Source organism: Siphateles boraxobius, unplaced genomic scaffold (genome assembly GCF_051911475.1).
Source record: "Siphateles boraxobius isolate OS27281-9 unplaced genomic scaffold, OSU_SipBor_1 1, whole genome shotgun sequence".
Lineage (NCBI taxonomy): Eukaryota > Metazoa > Chordata > Actinopteri > Cypriniformes > Leuciscidae > Siphateles > Siphateles boraxobius.
This window is the reverse complement of record NW_027508699.1, coordinates 30,723,532-30,738,119: the sequence shown is the minus strand read 5'-3', so window position 1 is coordinate 30,738,119 and position 14,588 is coordinate 30,723,532. Positions and strand designations below refer to the sequence as shown.

The 14,588-nt window shown below is 37.2% G+C and overlaps 1 protein-coding gene and 1 long non-coding RNA gene across 2 annotated transcripts; one reads left to right on the top strand and one right to left on the bottom strand.

The window, feature by feature from the left end:
- The first annotated feature begins 63 nt into the window (after positions 1-63).
- Positions 64-13,261, top strand: LOC143740971 (retinol-binding protein 1-like). Its single transcript, XM_077233196.1, has 5 exons — positions 64-682; positions 1,980-2,158; positions 3,580-3,618; positions 11,027-11,086; positions 12,601-13,261. The coding sequence occupies exons 1-5, from the start codon at positions 610-612 to the stop codon at positions 12,649-12,651; spliced, it is 402 nt and encodes a 133-aa protein (XP_077089311.1). The 5' UTR covers positions 64-609; the 3' UTR covers positions 12,652-13,261.
- LOC143740985 (uncharacterized) lies at positions 6,608-7,233 on the bottom strand. The gene is made up of 3 exons (XR_013204919.1): positions 7,157-7,233; positions 6,775-6,969; positions 6,608-6,703 (listed from the first exon to the last, which is right to left on the bottom strand). It is a non-coding gene; the product is annotated as an uncharacterized LOC143740985 (long non-coding RNA).
- Positions 13,262-14,588: the final 1,327 nt, after the last annotated feature.

Here is a 14,588-nt window from a genome sequence, read left to right as displayed (position 1 = left end):
TTATGTGTGAGTGAATCTAAGAGAACAGAAATTGTTACTTTTGTTTATTAAAAAGAGTTTTGTTTTTAGTATCAGAAGCATGTTGCCACATTATATGGGGTACATTGTCACAATGGAACAGATGATAATCATTTCAGTTACATTTTAAAAATTATGAAACAAAACAATTAAGCTGCAAACATAACGTACAAAAAGCATTGTTTGGCCCAACAAAACATAGTTAATGCGTATTAATTATTATAATTAATTAAAAAATAATCTAGATTATCACTGTCACTCAGGACATAGCTACAGAGATACAGTCCCTGTGACAACTAGCCCCGGTCGGTCTCTTCCAGTTCACTTCACTATAGCTCTTGATCCCCGAGTTTGTGTGACGTAATTACATAACGTGGTATCGTTTCCAAGTTTTCGTGATGGGTCCAAAATCTAGGGGCGGAGAGACTGTTTCCATAACAGTATCCAACAGAAGAAAGTTTAATTCACAAATCGTCGTATTATGATGACCGTTTTAAATAAGGGGTTGTTTCAAATGAAAAGCATATGGTCGCAGGGGAGCAGCGATGTTGGATCTTCTTTGAACAAACCGATCAGTAGAGTTTATCAGAAATGGTTTCTGATTATAACGGCTACTGGAGAATGATCTCCAACGAGAACTTTGAAGAGTACCTGAAAGCTCTGGGTGAGTTTTACAGCAGTAACGCTTGTTTTTAACACAATAGCGTAACATTTTTACTTGAATATAGGCCTACAATAGGCTATTTTGTTCAAATAATATGTATTCTTTAATATTTTGCATTTTAAAGGGATTTCATGGACTAGACAATATTCAGTTCTGGATTATGCACCATTTATTTCTATGTAAAATTATATAAATATTAATACAGTAACTTAACATACTAAAGGTATTTTAAATCCAATGAATGGAAGGCAGATTGGCACCATCTGTTGGAAGAAATGTGTAATCATATGTAATATCGTGGCATAACCAATAGATGCCAGTATAGCACTATATATTAAGGGGTGTTTAATCCCTAGTTGCTTATAATAGTATTTTCAGACATAATTCCTTAATATGTTTTGCATTTGGATAAAAATATACATTATCAAATACTGCTTCATCGTTGCTGATTTGTAGATTAAACCCTAAAAATAGCTTTGTATTTTCGTATTTTTCTTGTTTCCCATTCATTTCTAATGGCAGTGATTTTTGACTGAGAAGATTGTGACCATTTAGCCTTTTATAGTCATTCATATAGCACAAAAGTTCCACAAAAGTCAACAAGTTTAGTACCATTATAATAAAGAAAAACATAACTTTTTGGTCTACAATGACAAAAGACCTCCAGAGCGTTAGATGAACAAAATCAAATATGTGGAAATTAGTTTAGCAAGATGCCATGTACTTTGTGATGTTAACTATTTTCTCAGGTTCGTTTTTTTTTCCTCTCTCTCTTTTATGTATTTGACTATATGTATCACCCTAGTGCACACATTATGAAATCAGTGTTAAAAATAGATTATGTACTTTTCTTGCACAAACAATTATATTTGATCCAGTATTTATGTGTTGCATAAATAGAAACGAATATAAAGCTTTTAATTTAAATAGTTTTCAAGTGAAATTCTTTATGTAGCCTACGGTTTATCATTGTAAATTGTTGTAAGAGAAACAAAATGGCAATTTTCTACTTTTTTTGTCTTTTTTTTTTTCATTTTTACTAGATGCTTACACTAAGAAAAAGGTAGCGAAAGGTACCACTGTTTTGGACATGTACCTTTGTAGTCCTCAGATTACCATGTAAATAACATTGTGCATGTGCATGTCTCTGATAATCATTCAGTACCATGGTTTTGAAGTACTAACAAGTTATTTCCATCTGTAACCATCACTGTACTATGGTAATCCTGGGGTAACTTTTTATAAGGGTATCCTGGGAAATTCACATTTTCACATGGGGTATAATTTTCTTTTCCAGATGTAAATGTAGCTATTCAAAAGATTGCCACTCTGCTGAAGCCTGATAAAGACATCAGTCAGGATGGAGATCACTTCATCATAAAGACTCTCAGCACCTTCAAGAACTACAACATGGACTTTGTGGTTGGTCAGGAGTTTGAGGAGGATCTGAGTGGAGTGGACAACAGGAAATGTATGGTGAGCAAACTTTCAAGGCAAACACTTGGCGGCTTTAGATCTTAAAAGCATACTTTATATATTATTTTTAATTGTGAAGCACTACTCAAAATAACTTTAATGCTATTATCTAAACTTTGCCATTTGACTTGAGATGAACTTGCAACATTACACATTTGATTCTTCGTTGAAAGTGAGTTTCTCAAAAAATTTCTCAGAATCTTTTAGATTTGTCTTACCTTTAAATAAATGTGCAAATGGTCCTGCATGGTTTATTAGATCTATTTTCACAAAAAATGTATAACATTCCAGTATCAGTAATAATTCTCTTATAAGGTTGTAATTTAATTGCCCTTGAAAATCACTAACTGTGCATGTCATTTACAGTTCATAATCTCAACTAATAAGAAAAGGGAAAAGTGTGAAATGAGAGCAATAATTGGCTCTTTAATCTAATAAGAAGCGTTACTCTCTCTCCTTTCATTTTTCCCTCACTTTTCCTTTCATTTGGAGAAACTTGGTATATCTAAGACCTGTGATGAGACACTTGCAGATATGTAGAGATAATCATCTGTTTCTTGCTTAAAGGGGTAGTTTACCACAAAATAAAAATGCTGTCATCATTTTCTCAACCTCATGTAGTTCCAAACCTGTATGAATTTATTTGTTCTGTAGAACACAAAAGAAGATATTTAAAAAATATTTTCTTTTGCGTTTAACAGAACAAAGTAACTTATACAGGTTTGGGACAACATGAGGGTGAGTAAATGATGACAGCATTTTCATATTTGGGTGAACTATCCCTTTAACCCCTAAGGTTGCCTTTTCGCTCAAAAAAATGACATTAATTTCCAGTGGATAGTAGTACAGGAGCTTCATGGAGTTCCGAACATAAACGTATGCAGAGTATTCTTTATTATAATTTTGTTATAGTTTCCATTGCATGAGCAATTTGTTAGTTGTGCTGCACTAGATGTGAATGTGTCTCCTCTAAAAAAAACTGTGCATTGTTCACGTTCACTTTTTGATATAACTCAAAAAAGTTTTGGAGGTGCAGTCAATTAAAAAACGCTTGAAACGCAGCATTTAGTAAAGATGTTGTGACCCGATTTGTCCTGAACAAAAATCACTCGCCCCATTTAGCCCACACAGTGCCAGACTTTGTTTCTCTTCATTCCAGCCACTGAAAACAGAGAGGAATAGGCATGTACAACATACTTCTCTTTGTGCAGCATGTAATCACAGTGCAAACACATTTGCAAACATGGGACAAATTTAATTTTATCTTTCTGTTGAAGAATTTTAGATGTGCTTTTCTCCTCCAACTGCTATTGCAAAATCAGTTCCGCTTCCCTGTGTATTTGCAATCCTAATGCAACTGTGTATTTTTGCTGTATCTGTGTGGGTTAAAAATAAATCACCTTCTCTGTTATGCATTATAGCCCACTATCACCTGGGATGGAGATAAAATGGTGTGTGAGGTGAAAGACCTGCGTGAAGTTGGCCCCCCACCCAACGCAAAACGTCGTCAAACTATACTCAATCGTTTGTGCTCCGTTTGTGCTGGTTTGTGCTGTAAAAAGTTTCGTTTGTGCTGTTTCGGTTTTTTAGATATTAAAAGAATATTTTTAGGTCATTCTGAGGTCACTCAGCCCCCCCACATGCTCCAAATTCACCCAAAATAGGCTCGTTCGTTTGTGCTTCGTTTGTGCTGGTTTGTGCCGGTACAATTTTCGTTTGTGCTGCGTTGGGTTTTAAAATATCGGAAAATTGAATTATAGACGATGACGTCACCAGCCCCCCACATGCTCCAAATTCACCCAAAATAGACGCAATTGTTTGTGCTCCGTTTGTGCTGGTTTGTGCTGTAAAAAGTTTCGTTTGAGCTGCTTCAGTTTTTTAGATATTAAAATAATATTAGGTGGTCATTTTGAGGTCACTCAGCCCCCCACATGCTCCAAATTCACCCAAAATAGTCTCGTTCGTTTGTGCTGGTTTGTGCCGGTAAAATTTTCGTTTGTGCTGTGTCAGGTTTTAAAATATCAGAAATTGAATTATAGACGATGACGTCACCAGCCCCCCACATGCTCCAAATTCCCCCAAAATAGTCTCGTTCGTTTGTGCTCCGTTTGTGCTGGTTTGTGCTGTAAAAGGTTTTGTTTGAGCTGCTTCAGTTTTTTAGATATTAAAAGAATATTAGGTGGTCATTTTGAGGTCACTCAGCCCCCCCACATGCTCCAAATTCCCCCAAAATAGTCTCGTTCGTTTGTGCTCCGTTTGTGCTGGTTTGTGCTGTAAAAGGTTTTGTTTGAGCTGCTTCAGTTTTTTAGATATTAAAATAATAGGCTATTAGGTGGTCATTTTGAGGTCACTCAGCCCCCCACATGCTCCAAATTCACCCAAAATAGTCTCGTTCGTTTGTGCTTCGTTTGTGCTGGTTTGTGCCGGTAAAATTTTCGTTTGTGCTGTGTCAGGTTTTAAAATATTAGACGTTCAATTATTGTTGATGACGTCACCAGCCCCCCACATGCTCCAAATTCACCCAAAATAGTCTCGTTCGTTTGTGCTGGTTTGTGCTGTAAAAGGTTTCGTTTGAGCTGCTTCAGTTTTTTAGATATTAAAATAATATTAGGTGGTCATTCTGAGGTCACTAAGCCCCCAAGAGGCCAAGAGAACAGCAAAACTATCCTCGAGGTGAGCACACTTTTAAAGTAGAATTGACGAAGACGTTCTGTCATTGAAGATAATTGTTTATTGAACAAATTATGTACTTCAGTCTCTTCTGATTGTATTTTATTTTTACGAGTCTCATCTGCTACACTTCACTGCCACCACTAGGGGCAAGTGACACTTCTGTTCAAGAATGCTCTTGTGTAAAATGCTGTAGAGTTGGTGGAGAAAAGGTCGATATAAATCAAACTACAAAAGTCGTTACTAATCCAAATTTCTGGCCAATGTAAGTATACATTGTTTTAAAACTGTCAGTTACAATATTAGTAGCTTCAAGAATAATTGTACAGCATTCAAGAGAGCTTGTTACTTGTTATTGAACAGAAACCTCATTAATAACACTTATGTTACTAATTTAGCTATGAAATGCTGATTACAATTGCAGAAATGTGCCTTTTAGTATTAAAAAACGACCATGGGTCACATGTGCAACTGTATTTAACATTTCATAGCTAAATTAGTGATATTAGTGTTAGCAATGAGTTTTCGGTTCAATACTGACAATCTAGGTGTCAACATACCATATTGGTCCTAATATAAGGTATATTATCCATCTACATTATCCTTACTATATTATATTATCCTATTATTCTTATATTCAGACCAATACAGTAATATATTAAAACAAATTTATGCTGTACATGACATTTTTTGGAGTCAGGATAATTGAGGGTAATTATGTTGTGCTTATGCCAGATGCCCAAGAAACCAGCAGTCGACAGGGATTCCATTTTCACAGTCCTGTGTTCATCAAAAGAGGCCATAGTCCAAAATGGCAACATAGCTACTCCTAATCAGAGCATCTGGACAGAGCTTAGTAAACAGCTAGACAACAAGATCACTGCAAAGGCACTATACACTTTTGTTAAATTAAACAGACACAATATCTGGACTGCTTTAGGGTTTACTCATGAAAGTGATCATGAAACAAGTGGCAGTAGTGATGACACTGATTTTGAGCCAGGGTCCCTTTCCTCCAGTCCAAAAGATTGCTGCACTTTTGATTTTGAAGTTCCATTTCAGAAATGGATTGAATTTATGCCTGAAACAGTAACATACAAAAACAAGTTCTCTAAAACAAAAAAAAGGGAATACACAATTTTGAAGCCTGGTATCTGGACGCATGTGATAAATCATCACATTTGGCAAGAAGTGAAATGCCCCTGCACATTTGCTTTTAAAAGAGCCAAGGTCTATCCATCAGTCACAGACAAATTTATTGTAATCAGAGGCAGCTGTAAGGAGTGTCGTGGCCACATTCACATAAAATGTGACAAAAAGCCTGAAATAAACAGCAAAATGAAGTTCAGGTGTTCACTTAAAAACACTGATGACTCCCTGCACACTGGCTGTTCCAAACGTGCGATGTCTGGTAACTTGCGTGTGCAGATATCCAAAGAACTGTGTGAGGGTAGAAAGGAACCCCATGTATGGAGGGCATCAGAGGCAACAAAGCTGATGGATTTTGGAGATCCTGAGCCAAGTCATCTGCCTAATTTGGCCACCCTGCGCAAAGCAAAGCAAGAGAGAAATGATTTAGAATTAGGCGACAAGGATCCTATTCTGTCATTGCAGATGCTAAAATACAGTGCACCTCACAGTGGTAGCATTAAAGACATTGGACTAGACAAGTTTTTCTGTCACTATTGGAGTCAAACACAAATGTATATGTACAAGACATTATCAAAGACATCTACTAACCCGACTGTGAGTTTTGATGCAACTGGCTCAGTGGTGAGGAAACTACAGAGACCAAATGGCAAGTCTGGCCATATATTCCTATATCAGGGTGTTGTGGCAGGGGGTGAGAGCTCAAGTGTCCCAGTGGTGCAAATGCTGTCAGAGAGACATGATGTTAATGCCATAACACATTGGCTGACAGAATGGATACGCGCAGGTGCACCTACTCCAAAAGAGGTTGTGAGTGACTTTTCTCTGGCTTTGCTCGGAGCTTTGGTCAAGGCTTTTACTTCTCATCCTGATCTTAAGACCTACATCAATGAGTGTTGTGGTGTCTTACTCGGTAGACAGTCAGCAAAAGTCCCACCTTGTTTCGTGCGGGTTGATGTTGCACACTGCATCAAGATGATCTGCCGGTGGGACTGCTTGAAAAAAAAAACACATCGCATTAAAGATTTCTTTGTTAGGTCAATAGCTCAGCTTCTCATGTCACAATCCATGGACGATGCAAGAGAGCTACTAAGATGCATTACTATTGTGGCTCTCAGCGAAACAGAGGGTAGTGACAGCTCTGGAGCCCCCCTCATTTCTGAAAGGTGCAAGAAATACCTAAAAGCCCGAATTGCAGAAGAGCGTGTCATCATTCCAGATGTAGAGGGTGCGGACCTGGAAGAAGTGGATCCATGTGACCAAACACAGACAGACCTGCGGCAGTGGGTAACAGACATATGTGAGGAGAGCAGATCACTTGCCACATCTAATGGTGATCATGACAATATGCACTTCCTCCCTGAGATTATTCCAAATATAATCTGGCTTGCAAATTACTTACCTCTCTGGACAGGGGTAATGATCCCTCACTTCCGGAGCTCCAACATCACCGCAAGTTCAGCCAATGTCGAAGCTGAGTTCAAAAACATCAAACGCGGCCTTTTCAAGCATGAACACTTGCCTATTCGAGTGGATCGATTCATTGCTCGACATCTGTCCTTCATTGAAGGCAACATGCGTATTTTTTCTGCAAAACAAAAGAGTGTGGAAAAAGGTGAGGAGGATGAGGCTGTTGCGACAGTGATCGACACAGGAGTCAATCCACTACCCACCGCAACCTGCAGGATAGATGGAAGGCCAGAGATGGATGCTTCCTGCTCTGGGAAGTCTGACACCGCCACAAACATCCATCCAGCAGATGAAGAAGCTGTTGAAAACTGGAGAGGCTTAGCGGTTCCACCCAAAAAGAGGAAGAGGAGTTCATACCTCTCTCCTTGTCCTGAATGGCTCCATGCAGATCCATCTGTGAGAGGGAAAAGACTAAAAGTGGACCTGTTGAAAAATGGAAACAATCAACAGCCTGTTAAACTCAGGAAATCAAGAATATCTGTGCTTAACACATGTGCATTTGATGCTTTTTGTCAATGCTTATGTTGTGCTTACTGTGATAGTGTCACTTTTGAAAATATTGTTTGCAATGAGGATTCCAACAACCTCCTCCAGCTAGTGAAATCCATCACCACAAAGGGTCTGAATGCACAGGCCTACATACAGAGGGCAGAACAGCTGAGCGAAATATTCAAAGCTGTCCGACTGAAGTCGGGTGCTCTCCAAATCGATGCACAATGCCACATCTCCACTATCATTGAAAAGTCAATGACAAAACGCACTTGTGTTTCATTAACAAAACAGTGCTCCTCACAGTATTGTGGTCTCAGCAAACAAGTCACAAGGGAAATTGCATTTGTTTGTACTTCTGTTGCTGTACTGCAGGCTTCTGGCATGGCTCATCTTCAGACCGCAGTGGAAGAAGGCCTTGACCTTCCGGAGTCCCCCTGCCTCAGGCCGATCCAAAGTCTGTCACAGTGTCCCTCTGCAATCAAGACAGATACCTCAGAAAAAGTGCTCTGTGCAGGGAAAGTTTCACACAGTTACAGTTTGGGAGAACTTATGTGGATTGACACTGACCTGGGAAGCAACTCCACAGAATTTCCTTTGAGTGAATTTCCCTCCAATCTGATGCTCCAGGGAAAGAGATTTACTCTACGGGCAGTCATTGCTTTTAGAGGAGGCTTAACCCAGGATGCTCTTGGGCATTATGTGGCCTACTGCAGGAGGTCTCCATGTGTCTGGGAGATGTATGATGACCTGAGAAGTGGAGTGACAGCAGCGTCAGATAAAAACAAAATATGCCCACATGCTGTATTATACACAAAAGACTGATTGCACTATTTATATTTAATTTCACAAGTTAAATTATTTTGGTTGAACTTTTTATGCCACATACCCTTGTTTTCCTACTCCTGTGCTATTTTATGGAAGTTTGCACTCAAGTCTATTATTTTGTGTGGTATCTTTGGTTTGAAGACAGATTTAAACTTGTCAGTATTAAGTGTTTTTAAGTTTAAGTTTTTAAAGTTTTTTTGTTTTTTTGTTAATGGATGTTCGATAGTAAATAATTAAATTTCAAAAGTTAAATCATTTTGACTTAATTGAGTCATGAGTTTCCTCATACATAATAATAATAATAGTAGTAATTAAATGATATACACACAGACTAATAAATACACAGACAGCAGCCTAGTCAAAAGATTTAAAAGGTTTATTTTTTAATGTTTCTCAAAGTTTAATGTTCCCTTATGCTCACTAAGGCTATATTTATTTTATCAAAAATACAGTAATATTGTGAAATATTATTCCAATGTAATACTGCAGGTTTATATGTGAATATATAGTAAAGTGTAATTTATTCCTGTAATCAAAGCTGAATTTTAGCATCATTAGTTCAGTGTCACATGATCCTTCAGAAAACAGTTGTGCTGCTTATTGTTGTTCTTTTCTTCTTCTGAAAACCAATATATACAACAATTCAAAGATTTTGGTTAAGTGATATAAAATAATACTTTTATATAGCAAGGAAGTAATAAATTAATAAAAAATTGATCAACATTGATCAAAATTAAGAACCTTTCTTAACTGAGCATGCACGAATAATAATTGAGCATACAATCAACATTTTACTATGATTTCTAAAGAATCATGTGATATCGAAAACTGGAGTAGGTCTAATGATACATAAAATTCAGCTTTTACATCAGTCTAAATGACATTGTAATTATATTAAAACCGAAAATAGCTACTTTAAATTGTAATAATATATATGTTTCATCAAAAAAGTGAGCTTAAGAGACATAAAAAAGAAGAATCCAAACTTTTGACGCCATAGCTAATAGGCCTTTACACACATAAACACAGCAAACAGATTATGGTGCGCGTATTTGTGACAATTTTCATATATGTTATAAACAAAACACAACATACAGTAAGTAAAAACACTAACCTTGAAGTTGCATCCACATCCTGTATCCGCAGTGTTCGTTAAAAGTTGAAAACGCACAGGATAACATAACCTAAGTGAATATTGTGATTTGGTTTGCCGATTCTTTAGGTCTTACCTTGTTACTTTAACTAGCCTACTGTTAAAAAAAAGTGGGCTGGTGCACTGTCTATAATTCTCTGTCATTCAGTGTCTCGCCCAAACGGAGCACAAACGAACGAGACTATTTTGGGTGAATTTGGAGCATGTGAGGGGGCTGGTGACGTCATCAACAATAATTGAACGTCTAATATTTTAAAACCTGACACAGCACAAACGAAAATTTTACCGGCACAAACCAGCACAAACGAAGCACAAACGAACGAGACTATTTTGGGTGAATTTGGAGCATGTGGGGGGCTGAGTGACCTCAAAATGACCACCTAATATTATTTTAATATCTAAAAAACTGAAGCAGCTCAAACAAAACCTTTTACAGCACAAACCAGCACAAACGGAGCACAAACGAACGAGACTATTTTGGGGGAATTTGGAGCATGTGGGGGGCTGGTGACGTCATCATCTATAATTCAATTTTCCGATATTTTAAAACCTGACACAGCACAAACGAAACTTTTACCGGCACAAACCAGCACAAACGAAGCACAAACGAACGAGACTATTTTGGGTGAATTTGGAGCATGTGGGGGGCTGAGTGACCTCAAAATGACCACCTAATATTATTTTAATATCTAAAAAACTGAAGCAGCTCAAACGAAACTTTTTACAGCACAAACCAGCACAAACGGAGCACAAACAATTGCGTCTATTTTGGGTGAATTTGGAGCATGTGGGGGGCTGGTGACGTCATCGTCTATAATTCAATTTTCCGATATTTTAAAACCCAACGCAGCACAAACGAAAATTGTACCGGCACAAACCAGCACAAACGAAGCACAAACGAACGAGCCTATTTTGGGTGAATTTGGAGCATGTGGGGGGGCTGAGTGACCTCAGAATGACCTAAAAATATTCTTTTAATATCTAAAAAACCGAAACAGCACAAACGAAACTTTTTACAGCACAAACCAGCACAAACGGAGCACAAACGATTGAGTATATTTTGTCGACGTTTTGCGTTGGGTGGGGGGCCAACTTCACGCAGGTTGCAGAAAGGAGAGATCGAGGGGAGAGGCTGGACCCACTGGATTAAGGAAGATGAACTTCACTTGGTAGGCCAGTTCTCATGCATTCCATTTGTAACGTCCCTGATGGTATTCCCTACCAGGTATGGTAGTTTCGCATACATCTAGTATAATATCAGAAATATAGCCGAAGGCATATGCAGTGCAGCATCTCAAAAACTGTTCAGGCTTTGCGGCAGATGGTGGGGGAAGAGATATTCTCAAATCTCAAAACTTTCATCCCTGTGATGATTCACCTGAAAAAGCACAACATTGACAGACTGATTATTATAATACATTTGAACTTGTTTTAAATAATTCTAATTGGCGTTAAACACCATCATTATGATTTGTTAGGATTTTTAAATGAAGTTGACTGGAATATGATAGGTGGAGGTAATAATAACAACAGATGTTTGGCTTCAGCTGTGCGTTTGATCATGCATAATAAACCAAACCTCGTTTCTGACTGCGTTGCTGTAGAATTACCAAAGAACTGGACATTGCTGACACCGTCTGGTTGAAAATTATACACAGTACCGGGCAAAAGTTTGGAAACATTACTATTTTAATGTGTTTGAAATAAGTCTCTTATGCTCATCAAGCCTGCATTTATTTGATCAAAAATACAGGGGGGGAAAAGGAATATTGTGAAATATTATTATAACTTAAAATAATGGTTTTCTATTTGAATATACTTTAAAATATAATGTATTTCTGAGATGCAAAGCTGACATTTTTAGCTTCATTACTCCAGTCTTCAGTGTCACATGATCCTTCAGAAATCATTCTAATATGGTGGTTTATTATATTATATTATGTATGAAACAGTTGTGTTGCTTAATATTTTGTTATAACCTGTGTTACTTTTTTCAGGATTCTTTAAAAAAAAAGTTAAAAAAGAACACCATTTATTTTAAATAGATATCCTTTTTAACCATATACACTACTGTTCAAAAGTTTGGGGTCAGTGATTTTCTTTCTTGGTTTTTTGAAAGAAATTAATACTTCTATGCAGCAAGGATGTTCAATTGATTCTTTATTGATTTTTAAGTTATTTTATTTCAAATAAATGCTGTATTTTTTAACTTTTTTTTCATTAATAAGTCCTGAAAATTTGAAAAAACTGTTTTCAACATTGATATTTTTTTTCTGTATTTTTGATCAAATAAATGCAGGCTTGATGAGCATAAGAGACTTCTTTCAAAAACATTAAAAATAGTAATGTTTCCAAACTTTTGACTGGTACTGTACATTGTTGTATTGTGCTAAAAAAGACCACTGTTAGGAAACATGTACCATGTTAATTATAGCAGAAACAAATCCTACATGATTTACTCTTCTGCGGAACACAAAAAAGAAGATATTTAGAAAAATGTCTCAGTGTTTTTGTCCACAAGATCCTGCTGACTTTCATTGTAGACATTCTTCCAAATATCATTTGCGTTCCAAAGAGGAAAGAAAGTCATGCAGTTTTGGAATGACATGAGGGTGAATAAATGATAAAAGAATCTTCATATTTAGGTTAACTTCTCCTTTAAGTATGTTTTCTCTGCTTGCAGGAGCTGAGAGCCGCCGGGGTTGTGAGTAAACAGGTCTTCAAAAAGGCTTAAACCTGTACCGACATTATAAAGTAACACCCCCTACTGAACAGTGGCAAAGAGATCCAGAAAAACCCAACAATTCAAAGTACATAGACTCCTGCCACATTTTCCAACATCTATCTATCTGTCTGTCTGTGTGCACCATCATCTCTGCTATTGTGAAAACCAGTCAAACACCATCTGTGATAGTCTGTCACAATCTATATGTGCTTGTTTGTTCTGATCCTCACAGAGGAAGATCTCCAGCGACATTCATTCGTAGGTGCCGCCGCTTGTTATTTACATTAGTGGTATAGGGAACACTGGGATAAGCTGCACTATAAGTGAACCATCAAACAGGTGCGTCAGGATATTGTACGCAACAAGAACAGTCCTCAGATTGGGAGCTTCTGTGTACATAAAAGTAATTAGACTCCAGAGAGGATGTGCTGAAGGAAAAATGATGTGACGAGTCGCAGTGCCGCCCGGCTGCTGTCACTCTGATCGAAGAGCCTGTCAGTCTCTTGGGTTCTGAGTATGGCAGGGTTTTGCTTTCCTTCCCATCATGCCTCTGTGACTGTGTACACAAAAGAATACATAAATCGCTGAAATAAAAAGGAATGCATTGCGTTTTGCTGTTCATATGCATCTTAATGTGTTTGTTTGAACCTTCTATCCCCACACTTGTTTAATAAAGGCATACCAGCAGGAATGTAAATTAAATATTGCTGCTGGTTTTGTGTGTGTTTTGAAAAATCCCAGTTGGCATGTTCAGTTTTCATTATTGCTGAGATATGCTTCACCGGTTCTGAAGTATTACATGAATATTAAGTGAACTAAAGCAGGACACTTACAACCACTTAAGTAGAAAACGAAAGGCATATAATTGACTTTAGAATATAACTCTAGACCGCCGACCAGTAAAGTGTGTGCAGTCATTCATTTTCCAAATTTGGCCCAGAGTCTATCAACCGCTTCCTGCCAGGTGTTCCTTTTAGCTAAAAATGTGCTATCCCACATTGGCAGTCCACTCAGCATCCACTTCCTTTTTTAATGCTAATGGCTCCAAGTATATTTTTGGGTCTTAATTTACTTAAAATAGTGATCTGTTTGTACTAGTAACCTGGACCGTGTTTAGCACGCTTTGAATTTGAGACATTTTATGTTTCACATTTATCAACACGTGAAAACATATACTTACTAAAAATACCTTGAACCTTCTGAGGAAATTAACCATTGCAAAACTCATGGAATATTCTTAGGTCCAAATTTACTTATATAGGATGTATTATGTATAGGATGTATATGCAATAATCTTGGGAGGGAGATCGAAATTTATCTTTTAACAAAGACACTACCTTACCTGATGATGAACTTATAATTTCTAATTGGATTTGTGACTTGTAATGTAGGAATTCATGCAGACATTATCTTGAAGAAAAGCAGCGGCACTGAATCTCCTCAAATTTTCACCAGTGTCAAAGAATCATCACACTCTAATTCAAAATGCCAGATGATTACAACAGCTATTGGAAAATGATCTCAATTTAGAACTCTAATGAGTACCTGAAAGCTCTCGGTGAGTCAATTACGAGTTCAAAAAGCAGGGAATCTTCTGTAGGCTTAATTAACATTATCATCGCACTGCACTATAAAACCTTTGGAACATAATTACATTACTAAGTTGGGCTGCATAATTCTACTAATTATTAATTAAATTAAAGAGTAACATATATTATAATTTGTATAATTGAATTTGCACTCGTGTTATTCATATCTATCGACATGTACATACATACACTCAATGGCCCCTTTATTAGGTATACTGTTCAACTGCTTATAAACGCACATATCTAATCAGCCAATCACATGGCAGCAACTCAATCCATTTAGCATCAGAATTGGGAAGAAAGGTGTTTTATTTGACTTTGAACGTGGCATGGTTGTTGCTGGCAGATGGGCTGGTC

Coding starts and splice junctions, on each gene's coding strand:
- LOC143740971 (XM_077233196.1), top strand. CDS start 610: ATGGTTTCTGATTATAACGGCTACTGGAGAATGATCTCCAACGAGAAC. Junction 2,159..3,579: donor TGGACAACAGGAAATGTATG/GTGAGCAAACTT, acceptor TATGCATTATAG/CCCACTATCACCTGGGATGG. Junction 11,087..12,600: donor AGGAAGATGAACTTCACTTG/GTAGGCCAGTTC, acceptor CTCTGCTTGCAG/GAGCTGAGAGCCGCCGGGGT.